This window comes from Panulirus ornatus, chromosome 5, assembly GCF_036320965.1.
Source record: "Panulirus ornatus isolate Po-2019 chromosome 5, ASM3632096v1, whole genome shotgun sequence".
In the NCBI taxonomy this organism is placed as follows: domain Eukaryota; kingdom Metazoa; phylum Arthropoda; class Malacostraca; order Decapoda; family Palinuridae; genus Panulirus; species Panulirus ornatus.
In genome coordinates this window covers 47,545,946-47,567,681 of record NC_092228.1, presented here as the reverse complement: position 1 = coordinate 47,567,681, position 21,736 = coordinate 47,545,946, and the positions used below count along the sequence as shown (strand labels likewise).

General features: G+C 41.4%; 1 protein-coding gene across 1 annotated transcript in view; it reads right to left on the bottom strand.

The window, feature by feature from the left end:
- Mms19 (MMS19 nucleotide excision repair protein) overlaps nucleotides 1-21,736 on the bottom strand; it is a 561,976-nt gene that overhangs the window by 424,619 nt on the left and 115,621 nt on the right. Inside the window, 2 exon segments of the mRNA XM_071662204.1 lie at nucleotides 212-428; nucleotides 16,506-16,667. Of these exon segments, the coding sequence (XP_071518305.1) occupies nucleotides 212-428; nucleotides 16,506-16,667 (379 nt within the window).

The following is a 21,736-nucleotide window of genomic DNA, read 5'->3' as shown; positions in this document are numbered from 1 at the left end:
GGGAAAAGAAAGTTGCTTAAGGTTCTTCACTATATTCCAACGTATGATTAAGACAGGTATTTGGAGAAGGGGTAAAATATCATGAAAATACTCAAATGAAAAAAGTGGCAAGGCAAACAAGAGTGAGAAAATTTGAAAATTACAATGCTGTCTACCTTGAAAACTTTAGTATTAATGTAAGTCACACACCTACATCATAAAAAATACTTACCCAAAATAGCTGACTTAGTAAGCAGGTTAGTTGCATCACGGGTAGCTTGTGATAATGTTCCTCGTTCCAAAGCCATAACAACAGCGGTAAGAGCAGAAAGAGCTGCTTGCTCTACCTCAGGGGTCACTCCCTCAATAACTTCTCTTCTGATACTGGCCCACAGTGGTGACACATGTGGCTGAACATCTTCAGCTGAGTAAACTTCACAGCATGCCATCTTTGAAAAAAAATTTCCATCGCTATTGCATTGCTGAACACATTCAAATACAGAGCATGAAGATAAACATGTACATAATCACAGAGCCATTTCAGAAGAAGAAGGGGAAAAAAAAACATAATTGTAAGCAAAATGTTCTAATTCAAATCTTTCCAAAACAATACAGCCAACATGTCCCTGAATATTAAAATAATGGAGGCCACAAAGGAATCCTTAAAAGAACCTGCATTCAATTTTTTTCATGTCTGCTATTTACCAGACTAGCAAGGAAGTGCCAGGAGTTTAGAAGAAATGGCCTCATTCACTCACAGCCATTCTCTAGTTGTCATGTATAATGCACTGAAACAAAAGCCTGCTGTCCACAACCAAGCCCCACAGACTTCTCCATGGTTTTCACTAACCACTTCATATACCTTGCTATGCCATCTTCTGAAGAGAAGGTTAAGTACCTGAAGACACTGCTGAGTCCCTACATATATCTGCACTCTCCTTATTAATGATCTCTAACACATGTACCCTTCACTATTTTCTAACTCTAGTGATCCACACCAATACATGTCCCAACTCACTTCACACATTCATGCAACATGCTTTCTAAAGCCATTCTTAGTGCAATTCCACATTAAATCATCCATTCCTTATCTACCAACCCTTTCTTAACACCATTTCTCCAAACACAGTGCAATATAAATGTGTTCATAATAACAGATATACAAGTAATTCTCAATCTCTTTTAATAATGGACAGATCATCTTAACATAGTTTCTCAATTTCTATTTTTCAAAAAAAATTAACAATTCACAAAAAAACATATATTGAGGCACCTTAACATCAAAGACTTCTGTATTCACTTTCTTCACAACATTTAGATCAGAAAGAAAATATAACACTTTACAGCATGGAAAAATACAAACCTGGAGTGTGAAAAACCATAAAAGATATTCCCCAAACACAAACTAAATAAAGTTAATAAAAATCAGATATGGGACGTTTTCCAGAATGTGGTGGGAAAAAAGGAACCAAAAAAAAAAATTAAGTCTTTTCACACCAAAAGACACTATAGCCCTGTACCAGATATGGAATGGGGAAGAGATTTTAGAAATCATCAAGATATCAAAAAATTATACCAAAATATTACTATTACTTAAAGGACTTAACTATTCAAGGCTCATGGTCCTGATGAAATTTCACCATATGCTGAAGATGTGTGCAAATAAGATAGATAAACCATTTGAAATACTGATTGAAATGTCACTGGAGAGAGGCAAACTGATAAGGGAATGGAAGGGGGCAAATATCATACCTATCTGTAAGAAAGGAGACAAGGAACATACCCTGAACAACAGACTGGTCTCACCAATGAGTGTAGTGTGTAAAGCTCTGAAAAAGATTATCAGAAAGCTAGATAATGGCTTTCCACAGAGAAAAAATTAAGTAAAAATAGCACGGTCTTAGGGAAAAGCAATGAGGAACAAAAATCTTAAGAGTTCTACAAGGGAGGGAACTTAGTCCAGGCACTAAAGGGAAGGCTGGAGGGACTGTTTGTGTAAAGACTGCTAGAATACATCTGACTATGTTCCCTATGGAAGGCTGACTAAGAACCTGAATCACCATTCAGATATAAGGAGGAAACTCAATAGACAGAAGTGGAGGGGAAAAAAAAAAAAAAAGGATGCATGTTACAAGGGTTAGGGTGACCAGCAGAGTATCACATCTATGTAAATGACTTGCCTGAAGGTATGGAATCCCATTATCATATTATATTATCATACTTTGTCACTGTCTCCTGCATTAGCCAAGGCTATGAGGAAGTTAAAAAGCGAGAAGGATTGCATCACCTCACAAGGGAACCTAAACAGATTCCATAGAGGACTGTTTTAATACTAAGCTGATGAAATTCAACCAGAGCAAATTCAAAGTAATGATGATGGGACAAAGTGAAAGATGGCCTTCATACGGCTATTGTCTAGCAGGTAATAAGTTCCAGGATTCTGTGTTTGAAAAGGACTTAAAAGTCAACTCCAGGATTCTGTGTTTGAAAGGACTTAAAAGTCAACATCATCTCTAACTTATCTCTTGTCCCGTATTAGGAGAATAGCTGAGACAAACTGTCAGCTGGCAAATATCAAAATAGAATTCATGGTTTTGGATGAGAAAATAATAAAAAAAGCAATTCAGATAAGGCCAAGTCTAGAATATGCTTCTAAAAAAAAGAACAAAGAGATATTAGAGGAGGTTCAGAGGATAGCAGCAAAGATGGTATCTGGATTGAGAAAGGACACAACATGAAAGTTAGCATGAAACGTATCAAAAAGGGTGTAAAGAAGTACTGTTACGGTATAAGTTATGGATAGATGGATTAGAAGACTGAGGAAAATGTTGATACAGACAACATGCATAAACTTAAGAACTCGTATAACACTACAGAATGCTCAAGAGATGTAGCCCCACGAGTATAATTCCCTGCCAATACGGTGGACATACGTATTTACAAAAAGGTAATAACATTCATGCCTTACAATCTTAATAAAAACTCATTCCCTCTAACAGCTTTACTTATTCTTATTATACTTTGTCGCTGTCTCCCACATTAGCGAGGTAGTGCAAGGGAACAGATGAAAGAATGGCCCAACCTATCCACATACACATGTATATACATACATGTCCACACACATACATATACATACCTATACATTTCAACATATACACATACATACATACACAGAAATATACATGTACACACATGTATATAATTCATACTTCCTGCCTTTATTCATTCCCGTCGCCACCCCGCCACATATGAAATGACAACCCCTCCCCCCACATGTGCACGAAGTAGTGCTAGGAAAAGACAACAAAGGCCACATTCATTCACACTCAGTCTCTAGCTGTCATGTATAATGCACAGAAACCAGAGCTTTACATATTAATAAAAACCTCCAAAAAACAATTCTCTCAACTCTATTATATACTTTCTCAAGATCCTTCGATGTCACTTACAAATCTTTAAGCTTCCCTAAATATTTCTAGTAAGGATTCTATAAATCAAACACCTGATCTACACATCCTCTACCGCTCCTGAAGCCACATTGTTCCTCCCCAAGTTTAATTCTCTGTGCATGCCACCATTCTCTCAATTACCACTCTCCCCTACAACTTATACTTCTGTAAATTGAACATTCACTATTGCACTCCTTGCCTTTATACAATGTAACTATACAGAAAAATCTGCCAATCCTCAGGCACCTTACCATACACTGAATATCCTAATCAACCAGTCAGAAACACAATCATCCTCTTAAGAAATTCAACTACAATACAATCCACTCCTGTAGTTTTGCCACATCTCATCTTATTCAGGACTTTCACTAAGTCCTCTCTTTTCACAAAACAACTTACCTAAACTGTCTCACTCTGCATACCTCCATGTCCAAACCACCATATATCTGACATCCTATCATTGAACAAATTCAAAAGCCTTCAAAATATTCCCTAAATCTCTTCACCTCTCTATGCTTGTTACCACTTCCACTTCAAAATATTCACATCTCTTCACCTCTCTACGCTTGTTACCACTTCCCCATGTTTCTTTCACTGATGCTTCCATTTGTTTTCCTGTTTTTCTCACACTTTTAACCTCCTTCTTAAACATTTCCTTATTCTCCCTAAAGTTGTTATACTTACTAATCCCACTTCTCAATTGCCCTTTTTTTTCAGTTTATGTGCCTTCCTTTTGACCTGCTGCTGCTTTCTCTTGTGCATCTCTAAATCATTCACACTCCTTTGATGTAAGTATTGTGTCTTTCACCATCAACTTATTCTCCCCATCCCAAATTACATTCCTTTCCTGTAAGTATTGTGTCTTCCACTGTGAACGTATTCCCCCTCATCCCAACCCTATCAAATATCAAATACTTAATTTTTTCCCAAAAAACATGAGACAGGTCTTCTTATAAAAGGTAGCATTCTACAGGAATACTAAAGTATCTGGTAATTCCATTAAAGGAAGTTCCTTTACCTCTCAATTTGTACCTGACAGCTTTCTTATACTGAAAGGGTCATTGCCAACTCTTCATCCTGTCTTTCAAAATGTAAAGCATCAAAGCATCACAATGTAACTACAGTTTTTGTTGACTATGCATGATATGGATAAATACATAGATATTTATTTACCTCCTTCCAGAACCTTTTTATTCTCCCTAAAATTTAATGATACTCTCTCACCCCAACTCTCATTTGCCCTTTTTTTCACCTCTTGCACCTTTCTCTTGACCTCCTGTCTCTTTCTTTTATACATCTCCCACTCAATTACATTTTTTCCCTGCAAAAATCGTCCAAATGCCTCTCTCTTCTCTTTCACTAATACTCTTACTTCTTCATCCCACCACTCACTACCCTTTCTAATCAACCCACCTCCCACTCTTCTCATGCCACAAGCATCTTTTGCGCAATCCATCACTGATTCCCTAAATACATCCCATTCCTCCCCCACTCCCCTTACTTCCATTGTTCTCACCTTTTTCCATTCTGTACTCAGTCTCTCCTGGTACTTCCTCACACAAGTCTCCTTCCCAAGCTCACTTACTCTCACCACCCTCTTCACCCCAACATTCACTCTTCTTTTCTGAAAACCCATACAAATCTTCACCTTAGCCTCCACAAGATAATGATCAGACATCCCTCCAGTTGCACCTCTCAGCACATTAACATCCAAAAGTCTCTCTTTCGCGCGCCTGTCAATTAACACGTAATCCAATAACGCTCTCTGGCCATCTCTCTACTTACATAAGTATACTTATGTATATCTCGCTTTTTAAACCAGGTATTCCCAATCATCAGTCCTTTTTCAGCACATAAATCTACAAGCTCTTCACCATTTCCATTTACAACACTGAACACCCCATGTATACCAATTATTCCCTCAACTGCCACATTACTCACCTTTGCATTCAAATCACCCATCACTATAACCCGGTCTCGTGCATCAAAACCACTAACACACTCATTCAGCTGCTCCCAAAACACTTGCCTCTCATGATCTTTCTTCTCATGCCCAGGTGCATATGCACCAATAATCACCCATCTCTCTCCATCAACTTTCAGTTTTACCCATATTAATCGAGAATTTACTTTCTTACATTCTATCACATACTCCCACAAATGGGAACTTCAGTGAAGGGTGCAAATGGGGAGGTGATAACAAGTAGTGGTGATGTGAGAAGGAGATGGAGTGAGTATTTTGAAGGTTTGTTGAATGTGTTTGATGATAGAGTGGCAGATATAGGGTGTTTTGGTCGAGGTGGTGTGCAAAGTGAGAGGGTTAGGGAAAATGATTTGGTAAACAGAGAAGAGGTAGTAAAAGCTTTGCGGAAGATGAAAGCCGGCAAGGCAGCAGGTTTGGATGGTATTGCAGTGGAATTTATCAAAAAAGGGGAAGACTGTATTGTTGACTGGTTGGTAAGGTTATTTAATGTATGTATGACTCATGGTGAGGTGCCTGAGGATTGGCAGAATGCGTGCATAGTGCCATTGTACAAAGGCAAAGGGGATAAGAGTGAGTGCTCAAATTACAGAGGTATAAGTTTGTTGAGTATTCCTGGCAAATTATATGGGAGGGTATTGATTGAGAGGGTGAAGGCATGTACAGAGCATCAGATTGGGGAAGAGCAGTGTGGTTTCAGAAGTGGTAGAGGATGTGTGGATCAGGTGTTTGCTTTGAAGAATGTATGTGAGAAATACTTAGAAAAGCAAATGGATTTGTATGTAGCATTTATGGATCTGGAGAAGGCATATGATAGAGTTGATAGAGATGCTCTGTGGAAGGTATTAAGAATATATGGTGTGGGAGGAAAGTTGTTAGAAGCAGTGAAAAGTTTTTATCGAGGATGTAAGGCATGTGTACGTGTAGGAAGAGAGGAAAGTGATTGGTTCTCAGTGAATGTAGGTTTGCGGCAGGGGTGTGTGATGTCTCCATGGTTGTTTAAGTTTTTTATGGATGGGGTTGTTAGGGAGGTGAATGCAAGAGTTTTGGAAAGAGGGGCAAGTATGAAGTCTGTTGGGGATGAGAGAGCTTGGGAAGTGAGTCAGTTGTTGTTCGCTGATGATACAGCGCTGGTGGCTGATTCATGTGAGAAACTGCAGAAGCTGGTGACTGAGTTTGGTAAAGTGTGTGGAAGAAGAAAGTTAAGAGTAAATGTGAATAAGAGCAAGGTTATTTGGTACAGTAGGGTTGAGGGTCAAGTCAATTGGGAGGTGAGTTTGAATGGAGTAAAACTGGAGGAAGTGAAGTGTTTTAGATATCTGGGAGTGGATCTGGCAGCGGATGGAACCATGGAAGCGGAAGTGGATCACAGGGTAGGGGAGGGGGCGAAAATTCTGGGAGCCTTGAAGAATGTGTGGAAGTCGAGAGCATTATCTCGGAAAGCAAAAATGGGTATGTTTGAAGGAATAGTGGTTCCAACAATGTTGTATGGTTGCGAGGCGTGGGCTATGGATAGAGTTGTGCGCAGGAGGATGGATGTGCTGGAAATGAGATGTCTGAGGACAATGTGTGGTGTGAGGTGGTTTGATCGAGTAAGTAACGTAAGGGTAAGAGAGATGTGTGGAAATAAAAAGAGCGTGGTTGAGAGAGCAGAAGAGAGTGTTTTGAAATGGTTTGGGCACATGGAGAGAATGAGTGAGGAAAGATTGACCAAGAGGATATATATGTCGGAGGTGGAGGGAACGAGGAGAAGAGGGAGACCAAATTGGAGGTGGAAAGATGGAGTGAAAAAGATTTTGTGTGATCGGGGCCTGAACATGCAGGAGGGTGAAAGGAGGGCAAGGAATAGAGTGAATTGGAGCGATGTGGTATACCGGGGTTGACGTGCTGTCAGTGGATTGAATCAAGGCATGTGAAGCGTCTGGGGTAAACCATGGAAAGCTGTGGAGGTATGTATATTTGCGTTTGTGGACGTATGTATATACATGTGTATGGGGGTGGGTTGGGCCATTTCTTTCGTCTGTTTCCTTGCACTACCTCGCAAACGCGGGAGACAGCGGCAAAAAAAAACAAAAAAAAAAAAAACATAGATATATCTATGAGGTATAAAAACAAATAAAAATACACTCTGGAGCTTCTTACCAAGGTGTGAAGGGAGTCCAATTTGGCTGAAATAAGATCTGAATCCAGCTTTTCCTGCAGCAATGGGACACAATATTGAGCAAACAAGGGTGTGGAGGACAAGGCACATCTCAGACCATGCACTAAGTCTTCTGCTGAAATTCCGTAAGGATCATCTGCTGGCTGACAAAAAATAAAGTGTCAAACTTAGAAAGTCTATTTTTGAAAATTTTCTTATCACTTCATTTGTATATCTATTAACATTAACTCTGTTACCTCTTAGATACATTTCACATGACAGAGATTCAATATGAGCAAATGAGATCACTCTTTGTGTCTTTCTGATGTTACCCCAATAAGGTGGGATAACCAGTTAAGGATAAAGAAAGCCATTAAGCGTGAAAAAATCTCACTTCAAGGTGAGTGGGTGGTATCCCACAAATCATGAGAGATAATTCAGTTACTGGGGTAAATGTGTCATAGGAGATAAGCTCTAGGAGATTTCTCAGCCACAGAGGTTAGAATCTTCTTAATTCCTTATCTTCCTGCTGAGGTAAATGCCTCTCACCTTCATAAATCATCTAATAGGTACTTTATGGCATGGAACATACATACAACTGGAGAAATGCTTCCAGAACACACTGAAGGTAGAAAAAGTTGTTTGTACTTTTTTTATTTCAAGTAGATGGAAATGGCAAAAGCATCTGATTACCAATAACAAGGCCATCTCATTAGCACTGTGTATGGTAATATAAATATATATATATATATATATATATATATATATATATATATATATATATATATATATATATATATATATATATTTTTTTTTTTTTTTTTATACTTTGTCGCTGTCTCCCGCGTTTGCGAGGTAGCGCAGGGAAACAGACGAAAGAAATGGCCCAACCCCCCCCCCATACACATGTACATACACACGTCCACACACGCAAATATACATACCTACACAGCTTTCCATGGTTTACCCCAGACGCTTCACATGCCCTGATTCAATCCACCGACAGCACGTCAACCCCTGTATACCACATCGCTCCAATTCACTCTATTCCTTGCCCTCCTTTCACCCTCCTGCATGTTCAGGCCCCGATCACACAAAATCTTTTTCACTCCATCTTTCCACCTCCAATTTGGTCTCCCCCTTCTCCTCGTTCCCTCCACCTCCGACACATATATCCTCTTGGTCAATCTTTCCTCACTCATTCTCTCCATGTGCCCAAACCACTTCAAAACACCCTCTTCTGCTCTCCCAACCACGCTCTTTTTATTTCCACACATCTCTCTTACCCTTACGTTACTTACTCGATCAAACCACCTCACACCACACATTGTCCTCAAACATCTCATTTCCAGCACATCCATCCTCCTGCGCACATCTCTATCCATAGCCCACGCCTCGCAACCATACAACATTGTTGGAACCACTATTCCTTCAAACATACCCATTTTTGCTTTCCGAGATAATGTTCTCGACTTCCACACATTTTTCAAGGCTCCCAAAATTTTCGCCCCCTCCCCCACCCTATGATCCACTTCCGCTTCCATGGTTCCATCCGCTGCCAGATCCACTCCCAGATATCTAAAACACTTCACTTCCTCCAGTTTTTCTCCATTCAAACTCACCTCCCAATTGACTTGACCCTCACCCCTACTGTACCTAATAACCTTGCTCTTATTCACATTTACTCTTAACTTTCTTCTTCCACACACTTTACCAAACTCAGTCACCAGCTTCTGCAGTTTCTCACATGAATCAGCCACCAGCGCTGTATCATCAGCGAACAACAACTGACTCACTTCCCAAGCTCTCTCATCCCCAACAGACTTCATACTTGCCCCTCTTTCCAGGACTCTTGCATTTACCTCCCTAACAACCCCATCCATAAACAAATTAAACAACCATGGAGACATCACACACCCCTGCCGCAAACCTACATTCACTGAGAACCAATCACTTTCCTCTCTTCCTACACGTACACATGCCTTACATCCTCGATAAAAACTTTTCACTGCTTCTAACAACTTTCCTCCCACACCATATATTTTTAATACCTTCCCAGAGCATCTCTATCAACTCTATCATATGCCTTCTCCAGATCCATAAATGCTACATACAAATCCATCTGCTTTTCTAAGTATTTCTCACATACATTCTTCAAAGCAAACACCTGATCCACACATCCTCTACCACTTCTGAAACCGCACTGCTCTTCCCCAATCTGATGCTCTGTACATGCCTTCACCCTCTCAATCAATACCCTCCCATATAATTTACCAGGAATACTCAACAAACTTATACCTCTGTAATTTGAGCACTCACTCTTATCCCCTTTGCCTTTGTACAATGGCACTATGCACGCATTCCGCCAATCCTCAGGCACCTCACCATGAGTCATACATACATTAAATAACCTTACCAACCAGTCAACAATACAGTCACCCCCTTTTTTAATAAATTCCACTGCAATACCATCCAAACCTGCTGCCTTGCCGGCTTTCATCTTCCGCAAAGCTTTTACTACCTCTTCTCTGTTTACCAAATCATTTTCCCTAACCCTCTCACTTTGCACACCACCTCGACCAAAACACCCTATATCTGCCACTCTGTCATCAGACACATTCAACAAACCTTCAAAATACTCATTCCATCTCCTTCTCACATCACCGCTACTTGTTATCACCTCCCCATTTACGCCCTTCACTGAAGTTCCCATTTGCTCCCTTGTCTTACGCACCCTATTTACCTCCTTCCAGAACATCTTTTTATTCTCCCTAAAATTTAATGATACTCTCTCACCCCAACTCTCATTTGCCCTTTTTTTCACCTCTTGCACCTTTCTCTTGACCTCCTGTCTCTTTCTTTTATACTTCTCCCACTCAATTGCATTTTTTCCCTGCAAAAATCGTCCAAATGCCTCTCTCTTCTCTTTCACTAATACTCTTACTTCTTCATCCCACCACTCACTACCCTTTCTAAACAGCCCACCTCCCACTCTTCTCATGCCACAAGCATCTTTTGCGCAATCCATCACTGATTCCCTAAATACATCCCATTCCTCCCCCACTCCCCTTACTTCCATTGTTCTCACCTTTTTCCATTCTGTACACAGTCTCTCCTGGTACTTCCCCACACAGGTCTCCTTCCCAAGCTCACTTACTCTCACCACCTTCTTCACCCCAACATTCACTCCTCTTTTCTGAAAACCCATACTAATCTTCACCTTAGCCTCCACAAGATAATGATCAGACATCCCTCCAGTTGCACCTCTCAGCACATTAACATCCAAAAGTCTCTTTCGCACGCCTGTCAATTAACACGTAATCCAATAACGCTCTCTGGCCATCTCTCCTACTTACATAAGTATACTTATGTATATCTCGCTTTTTAAACCAGGTATTCCCAATCATCAGTCCTTTTTCAGCACATAAATCTACAAGCTCTTCACCATTTCCATTTACAACACTGAACACCCCATGCATACCAATTATTCCCTCAACTGCCACATTACTCACCTTTGCATTCAAATCACCCATCACTATAACCCGGTCTCGTGCATCAAAACCGCTAACACACTCATTCAGCTGCTCCCAAAACACTTGCCTCTCATGATCTTTCTTCTCATGCCCAGGTGCATATGCACCAATAATCACCCACCTCTCTCCATCAACTTTCAATTTTACCCATATTAATCGAGAATTTACTTTCTTACATTCTATCACATACTCCCACAACTCCTGTTTCAGGAGTATTGCTACTCCTTCCCTTGCTCTTGTCCTCTCACTAACCCCTGACTTCACTCCCCAGACATTTCCAAACCACTCTTCCCCTTTACCCTTGAGCTTCGTTTCACTCAGAGCCAAAACATCCAGGTTCTTTTCCTCAAACATACTACCTATCTCTCCTTTTTTCACATCTTGGTTACATCCACACACATTTAGGCACCCCACTCTGAGCCTTCGAGGAGGATGAGCACTCCCCGCATGACTCCTTCTTCTGTTTCCCATTTTAGAAAGTTAATACAAGGAGGGGAGGATATATATATATATATTTTTTCTTTTTTTTTTTTTTGCTTTGTCGCTGTCTCCCGCGTTTGCGAGGTAGCGCAAGGAAACAGACGAAAGAAATGGCCCAACCCACCCCCATACACATGTATATACATACGTCCACACACGCAAATATACATACCTACACAGCTTTCCATGGTTTACCCCAGACGCTTCACATGCCTTGATTCAATCCACTGACAGCACGTCAACCCCGGTATACCACATCGCTCCAATTCACTCTATTCCTTGCCCTCCTTTCACCCTCCTGCATGTTCAGGCCCCAATCACACAAAATCTTTTTCACTCCATCTTTCCACCTCCAATTTGGTCTCCCTCTTCTCTTCGTTCCCTCCACCTCCGACACATATATCCTCTTGGTCAATCTTTCCTCACTCATTCTCTCCATGTGACCAAACCATTTCAAAACTATCTCTTCTGCTCTCTCAACCACGATCTTTTTATTTCCACACATCTCTCTTACCCTTACGTTTCTTACTCGATCAAACCACCTCACACCACACATTGTCCTCAAATATCTCATTTCCAGCACATCCATCCTCCTGCGCACAACTCTATCCATAGTCCACGCCTCGCAACCATACAACATTGTTGGAACCACTATTCCTTCAAACATACCCATTTTTGCTTTCCGAGATAATGTTCTTCAAGCCTCCCAGAATTTTCGCCCCCTCCCCCACCCTATGATCCACTTCCGCTTCCATGTTTCCATCCGCTGCCAGATCCACTCCCAGATATCTAAAACACTTCACTTCCTCCAGTTTTTCTCCATTCAAACTCACCTCCCAATTGACTTGACCCTCAACCCTACTGTACCTAATAACCTTGCTCTTATTCACATTTACTCTTAACTTTCTTCTTTCACACACTTTACCAAACTCAGTCACCATCTTCTGCAGTTTTTCACATGAATCAGCCACCAGCGCTGTATCATCAGCGAACAACAACTGACTCACTTCCCAAGCTCTCTCATCCCCAACAGACTTCATCCTTGCCCCTCTTTCCAAAACTCTTGCATTCACCTCCCTAACAACCCCATCCATAAACAAATTAAACAACCATGGAGACATCACACACCCCTGCTGCAAACCTACATTCACTGAGAACCAATCACTTTCCTCTCTTCCTACACATACACATGCCTTACATATATATATATATATATATATATATATATATATATATATATATATATATATATATATATATATATACACTGTATATATATATATATATATATATATATATATATATATATATATATACAGTGGTTAAATTGATGAGAACTGCTATTGACGTTTGTGTAAATAAATTATACATTTCCTTTTTTCCATAGCCAGAGGTTGAACCATTATGTGACATTCATTTTTTCATTCATTTCAAGCTAGAAGTTTCAGTTTTCTAAATTGTTTCTTACATTTTTCACATGTATATATAAGTATCTGTGTGTGTGTGTATATGTGCGTATGTATGTGTATGTGTGTGTATGTGTATATGTATATATATATGTATATTGTCCCTGGGGATAGGGGTGAAAGAATACTTCCCACGTATTCCTCGCGTGTCGTAGAAAGCGACTAGAGGGGACGGGAGCGGGGGGCCAGAAATCCTCCCCTCCTTGTATTAACTTTCTAAAATGGGAAACAGAAGAAGGAGTCACGCGGGGAGTGCTCATCCTCCTCGAAGGCTCAGAGTGGGGTGCCTAAATGTGTGTGGATGTAACCAAGATGTGAAAAAAGGAGAGATAGGTAGTATGTTTGAGGAAAGGAACCTGGATGTTTTGGCTCTGAGTAAAACGAAGCTCAAGGGTAAAGGGGAAGAGTGGTTTGGGAATGTCTGGGGAGTAAAGTCAGGGGTTAGTGAGAGGACAAGAGCAAGGGAAGGAGTAGCAATACTCCTGAAACAGGAGTTGTAGGAGTATGTGATAGAGTGTAAGAAAGTAAATTCTCGATTAATATGGGTAAAACTGAAAGTTGATGGAGAGAGGTGGGTGATTATTGGTGCATATGCACCTGGGCATGAGAAGAAAGATCATGAGAGGCAAGTGTTTTGGGAGCAGCTGAATGAGTGTGTTAGTGGTTTTGATGCACGAGACCGGGTTATAGTGATGGGTGATTTGAATGCAAAGGTGAGTAATGTGGCAGTTGAGGGAATAATTGGTATACATGGGGTGTTCAGTGTTGTAAATGGAAATGGTGAAGAGCTTGTAGATTTATGTGCTGAAAAAGGACTGATGATTGGGAATACCTGGTTTAAAAAGCGAGATATACATAAGTATACTTATGTAAGTAGGAGAGATGGCCAGAGAGCGTTATTGGATTACATGTTAATTGACAGGCGTGCGAAAGAGAGACTTTTGGATGTTAATGTGCTGAGAGGTGCAACTGGAGGGATGTCTGATCATTATCTTGTGGAGGCTAAGGTGAAGATTGGTATGGGTTTTCAGAAAAGAAGAGTGAATGTTGGGGTGAAGAGGGTGGTGAGAGTAAGTGAGCTTGGGAAGGAGACTTGTGTGAGGAAGTACCAGGAGAGACTGAGTACAGAATGGAAAAAGGTGAGAACAATGGAAGTAAGGGGAGTGGGGGAGAAATGGGATGTATTTAGGGAATCAGTGATGGATTGCGCAAAAGATGCTTGTGGCATGAGAAGAGTGGGAGGTGGGTTGATTAGAAAGGGTAGTGACTGGTGGGATGAAGAGGTAAGAGTATTAGTGAAAGAGAAGAGAGAGGCATTTGGACGATTTTTGCAGGGAAAAAATGCAATTGAGTGGGAGATGTATAAAAGAAAGAGACAGGAGGTCAAGAGAAAGGTGCAAGAGGTGAAAAAAAGGGCAAATGAGAGTTGGGGTGAGAGAGCATCATTAAATTTTAGGGAGAATAAAAAGATGTTCTGGAAGGAGGTAAATAAAGTGCGTAAGACAAGGGAGCAAATGGGAACTTCAGTGAATTGCGCAAATGGGGAGGTGATAACAAGTAGTGGTGATGTGAGAAGGAGATGGAGTGAGTATTTTGAAGGTTTGTTGAATGTGTTTGATGATACAGTGGCAGATATAGGGTGTGTTGGTCGAGGTGGTGTGCAAAGTGAGAGGGTTAGGGAAAATGATTTGGTAAACAGAGAAGAGGTAGTGAAAGCTTTGCGGAAGATGAAAGCCGGCAAGGCAGCGGGTTTGGATGGTATTGAAGTGGAATTTATTAAAAAAGGGGGTGACTGTATTGTTGACTGGTTGGTAAGGTTATTTAATGTATGTATGACTCATGGTGAGGTGCCTGAGGATTGGCGGAATGCGTGCATAGTGCCATTGTACAAAGGCAAAGGGGATAAGAGTGAGTGCTCAAATTACAGAGGTATAAGTTTGTTGAGTATTCCTGGTAAATTATATGGGAGGGTATTGATTGAGAGGGTGAAGGCATGTACAGAGCATCAGATTGGGGAAGAGCAGTGTGGTTTCAGAAGTGGTAGAGGATGTGTGGATCAGGTGTTTGCTTTGAAGAATGTATGTGAGAAATACTTAGAAAAGCAAATGGATTTGAATGTAGCATTTATGGATCTGGAGAAGGCATATGATAGAGTTGATAGAGATGCTCTGTGGAAGGTATTAAGAATATATGGTGTGGGAGGAAAGTTGTTAGAAGCAGTGAAAAGTTTTTATCGAGGATGTAAGGCATGTGTACGTGTAGGAAGAGAGGAAAGTGATTGGTTCTCAGTGAATGTAGGTTTGCGGCAGGGGTGTGTGATGTCTCCATGGTTGTTTAATTTGTTTATGGATGGGGTTGTTAGGGAGGTAAATGCAAGAGTTTTGGAAAGAGGGGCAAGTATGAAGTCTGTTGGGGATGAATGAGCTTGGGAAGTGAGTCAGTTGTTGTTCGCTGATGATACAGCGCTGGTGGCTGATTCATGTGAGAAACTGCAGAAGCTGGTGACTGAGTTTGGAAAAGTGTGTGGAAGAAGAAAGTTAAGAGTAAATGTGAATAAGAGCAAGGTTATTAGGTACAGTAGGGTTGAGGGTCAAGTCAATTGGGAGGTGAGTTTGAATGGAGAAAAACTGGAGGAAGTGAAGTGTTTTAGATATCTGGGAGTGGATCTGGCAGCGGATGGAACCATGGAAGCGGAAGTGGATCATAGGGTGGGGGAGGGGGCAAAAATCCTGGGGGCCTTGAAGAATGTGTGGAAGTCGAGAACATTATCTCGGAAAGCAAAAATGGGTATGTTTGAAGGAATAGTGGTTCCAACAATGTTGTATGGTTGCGAGGCGTGGGCTATGGATAGAGTTGTGCGCAGGAGGATGGATGTGCTGGAAATGAGATGTTTGAGGACAATGTGTGGTGTGAGGTGGTTTGATCGAGTGAGTAACGTAAGGGTAAGAGAGATGTGTGGAAATAAAAAGAGCGTGGTTGAGAGAGCAGAAGAGGGTGTTTTGAAGTGGTTTGGGCACATGGAGAGGATGAGTGAGGAAAGATTGACCAAGAGGATATATGTGTCGGAGGTGGAGGGAACAAGGAGAAGAGGAGACCAAATTGGAGGTGGAAAGATGGAGTGAAAAAGATTTTGTGTGATCGGGGCCTGAACATGCAGGAGGGTGAAAGGAGGGCAAGGAATAGAGTGAATTGGAGCGATGTGGTATACCGGGGTTGACGTGCTGTCAGTGGATTGAAGCAGGGCATGTGAAGCGTCTGGGGTAAACCATGGAAAGCTGTGTAGGTATGTATATTTGCGTGTGTGGACGTATGTATATACATGTGTATGGGGGGGGGGGTTGGGCCATTTCTTTCGTCTGTTTCCTTGCGCTACCTCGCAAACGCGGGAGACAGCGGCAAAAAAAAACAAAAAAAAAAAAACATAGATATATCTATGAGGTATAAAAACAAATAAAAATACACTCTGGAGCTTCTTACCAAGGTGTGAAGGGAGTCCAATTTGGCTGAAATAAGATCTGAATCCAGCTTTTCCTGCAGCAATGGGACACAATATTGAGCAAACAAGGGTGTGGAGGACAAGGCACATCTCAGACCATGCACTAAGTCTTCTGCTGAAATTCCGTAAGGATCATCTGCTGGCTGACAAAAATAAAGTGTCAAACTTAGAAAGTCTATTTTTGAAAATTTTCTTATCACTTCATTTGTATATCTATTAACATTAACTCTGTTACCTCTTAGATACATTTCACATGACAGAGATTCAATATGAGCAAATGAGATCACTCTTTGTGTCTTTCTGATGTTACCCCAATAAGGTGGGATAACCAGTTAAGGATAAAGAAAGCCATTAAGCGTGAAAAAATCTCACTTCAAGGTGAGTGGGTGGTATCCCACAAATCATGAGAGATAATTCAGTTACTGGGGTAAATGTGTCATAGGAGATAAGCTCTAGGAGATTTCTCAGCCACAGAGGTTAGAATCTTCTTAATTCCTTATCTTCCTGCTGAGGTAAATGCCTCTCACCTTCATAAATCATCTAATAGGTACTTTATGGCATGGAACATACATACAACTGGAGAAATGCTTCCAGAACACACTGAAGGTAGAAAAAGTTGTTTGTACTTTTTTTATTTCAAGTAGATGGAAATGGCAAAAGCATCTGATTACCAATAACAAGGCCATCTCATTAGCACTGTGTATGGTAATATAAATATATATATATATTATATATATATATATATATATATATATATATATATATATATATATATATATATATATATTTTTTTTTTTTTTTTTTATACTTTGTCGCTGTCTCCCGCGTTTGCGAGGTAGCGCAGGGAAACAGACGAAAGAAATGGCCCAACCCCCCCCCCATACACATGTACATACACACGTCCACACACGCAAATATACATACCTACACAGCTTTCCATGGTTTACCCCAGACGCTTCACATGCCCTGATTCAATCCACCGACAGCACGTCAACCCCTGTATACCACATCGCTCCAATTCACTCTATTCCTTGCCCTCCTTTCACCCTCCTGCATGTTCAGGCCCCGATCACACAAAATCTTTTTCACTCCATCTTTCCACCTCCAATTTGGTCTCCCCCTTCTCCTCGTTCCCTCCACCTCCGACACATATATCCTCTTGGTCAATCTTTCCTCACTCATTCTCTCCATGTGCCCAAACACTTCAAAACACCCTCTTCTGCTCTCCCAACCACGCTCTTTTTATTTCCACACATCTCTCTTACCCTTACGTTACTTACTCGATCAAACCACCTCACACCACACATTGTCCTCAAACATCTCATTTCCAGCACATCCATCCTCCTGCGCACATCTCTATCCATAGCCCACGCCTCGCAACCATACAACATTGTTGGAACCACTATTCCTTCAAACATACCCATTTTTGCTTTCCGAGATAATGTTCTCGACTTCCACACATTTTTCAAGGCTCCCAAAATTTTCGCCCCCTCCCCCACCCTATGATCCACTTCCGCTTCCATGGTTCCATCCGCTGCCAGATCCACTCCCAGATATCTAAAACACTTCACTTCCTCCAGTTTTTCTCCATTCAAACTCACCTCCCAATTGACTTGACCCTCACCCCTACTGTACCTAATAACCTTGCTCTTATTCACATTTACTCTTAACTTTCTTCTTCCACACACTTTACCAAACTCAGTCACCAGCTTCTGCAGTTTCTCACATGAATCAGCCACCAGCGCTGTATCATCAGCGAACAACAACTGACTCACTTCCCAAGCTCTCTCATCCCCAACAGACTTCATACTTGCCCCTCTTTCCAGGACTCTTGCATTTACCTCCCTAACAACCCCATCCATAAACAAATTAAACAACCATGGAGACATCACACACCCCTGCCGCAAACCTACATTCACTGAGAACCAATCACTTTCCTCTCTTCCTACACGTACACATGCCTTACATCCTCGATAAAAACTTTTCACTGCTTCTAACAACTTCCTCCCACACCATATATTTTTAATACCTTCCCAGAGCATCTCTATCAACTCTATCATATGCCTTCTCCAGATCCATAAATGCTACATACAAATCCTTTCTGCTTTTCTAAGTATTTCTCACATACATTCTTCAAAGCAAACCCCTGATCCACACATCCTCTACCACTTCTGAAACCGCACTGCTCTTCCCCAATCTGATGCTCTGTACATGCCTTCACCCTCTCAATCAATACCCTCCCATATAATTTACCAGGAATACTCAACAAACTTATACCTCTGTAATTTGAGCACTCACTCTTATCCCCTTTGCCTTTGTACAATGGCACTATGCACGCATTCCGCCAATCCTCAGGCACCTCACCATGAGTCATACATACATTAAATAACCTTACCAACCAGTCAACAATACAGTCACCCCCTTTTTTAATAAATTCCACTGCAATACCATCCAAACCTGCTGCCTTGCCGGCTTTCATCTTCCGCAAAGCTTTTACTACCTCTTCTCTGTTTACCAAATCATTTTCCCTAACCCTCTCACTTTGCACACCACCTCGACCAAAACACCCTATATCTGCCACTCTGTCATCAGACACATTCAACAAACCTTCAAAATACTCATTCCATCTCCTTCTCACATCACCGCTACTTGTTATCACCTCCCCATTTACGCCCTTCACTGAAGTTCCCATTTGCTCCCTTGTCTTACGCACCCTATTTACCTCCTTCCAGAACATCTTTTTATTCTCCCTAAAATTTAATGATACTCTCTCACCCCAACTCTCATTTGCCCTTTTTTTCACCTCTTGCACCTTTCTCTTGACCTCCTGTCTCTTTCTTTTATACTTCTCCCACTCAATTGCATTTTTTCCCTGCAAAAATCGTCCAAATGCCTCTCTCTTCTCTTTCACTAATACTCTTACTTCTTCATCCCACCACTCACTACCCTTTCTAAACAGCCCACCTCCCACTCTTCTCATGCCACAAGCATCTTTTGCGCAATCCATCACTGATTCCCTAAATACATCCCATTCCTCCCCCACTCCCCTTACTTCCATTGTTCTCACCTTTTTCCATTCTGTACACAGTCTCTCCTGGTACTTCCCCCCACAGGTCTCCTTCCCAAGCTCACTTACTCTCACCACCTTCTTCACCCCAACATTCACTCCTCTTTTCTGAAAACCCATACTAATCTTCACCTTAGCCTCCACAAGATAATGATCAGACATCCCTCCAGTTGCACCTCTCAGCACATTAACATCCAAAAGTCTCTTTCGCACGCCTGTCAATTAACACGTAATCCAATAACGCTCTCTGGCCATCTCTCCTACTTACATAAGTATACTTATGTATATCTCGCTTTTTAAACCAGGTATTCCCAATCATCAGTCCTTTTTCAGCACATAAATCTACAAGCTCTTCACCATTTCCATTTACAACACTGAACACCCCATGCATACCAATTATTCCCTCAACTGCCACATTACTCACCTTTGCATTCAAATCACCCATCACTATAACCCGGTCTCGTGCATCAAAACCGCTAACACACTCATTCAGCTGCTCCCAAAACACTTGCCTCTCATGATCTTTCTTCTCATGCCCAGGTGCATATGCACCAATAATCACCCACCTCTCTCCATCAACTTTCAATTTTACCCATATTAATCGAGAATTTACTTTCTTACATTCTATCACATACTCCCACAACTCCTGTTTCAGGAGTATTGCTACTCCTTCCCTTGCTCTTGTCCTCTCACTAACCCCTGACTTCACTCCCCAGACATTTCCAAACCACTCTTCCCCTTTACCCTTGAGCTTCGTTTCACTCAGAGCCAAAACATCCAGGTTCTTTTCCTCAAACATACTACCTATCTCTCCTTTTTTCACATCTTGGTTACATCCACACACATTTAGGCACCCCACTCTGAGCCTTCGAGGAGGATGAGCACTCCCCGCATGACTCCTTCTTCTGTTTCCCATTTTAGAAAGTTAATACAAGGAGGGGAGGATATATATATATATATTTTTTCTTTTTTTTTTTTTTGCTTTGTCGCTGTCTCCCGCGTTTGCGAGGTAGCGCAAGGAAACAGACGAAAGAAATGGCCCAACCCACCCCCATACACATGTATATACATACGTCCACACACGCAAATATACATACCTACACAGCTTTCCATGGTTTACCCCAGACGCTTCACATGCCTTGATTCAATCCACTGACAGCACGTCAACCCCGGTATACCACATCGCTCCAATTCACTCTATTCCTTGCCCTCCTTTCACCCTCCTGCATGTTCAGGCCCCAATCACACAAAATCTTTTTCACTCCATCTTTCCACCTCCAATTTGGTCTCCCTCTTCTCTTCGTTCCCTCCACCTCCGACACATATATCCTCTTGGTCAATCTTTCCTCACTCATTCTCTCCATGTGACCAAACCATTTCAAAACTATCTCTTCTGCTCTCTCAACCACGATCTTTTTATTTCCACACATCTCTCTTACCCTTACGTTTCTTACTCGATCAAACCACCTCACACCACACATTGTCCTCAAATATCTCATTTCCAGCACATCCATCCTCCTGCGCACAACTCTATCCATAGTCCACGCCTCGCAACCATACAACATTGTTGGAACCACTATTCCTTCAAACATACCCATTTTTGCTTTCCGAGATAATGTTCTTCAAGCCTCCCAGAATTTTCGCCCCCTCCCCCACCCTATGATCCACTTCCGCTTCCATGTTTCCATCCGCTGCCAGATCCACTCCCAGATATCTAAAACACTTCACTTCCTCCAGTTTTTCTCCATTCAAACTCACCTCCCAATTGACTTGACCCTCAACCCTACTGTACCTAATAACCTTGCTCTTATTCACATTTACTCTTAACTTTCTTCTTTCACACACTTTACCAAACTCAGTCACCATCTTCTGCAGTTTTTCACATGAATCAGCCACCAGCGCTGTATCATCAGCGAACAACAACTGACTCACTTCCCAAGCTCTCTCATCCCCAACAGACTTCATCCTTGCCCCTCTTTCCAAAACTCTTGCATTCACCTCCCTAACAACCCCATCCATAAACAAATTAAACAACCATGGAGACATCACACACCCCTGCTGCAAACCTACATTCACTGAGAACCAATCACTTTCCTCTCTTCCTACACATACACATGCCTTACATATATATATATATATATATAT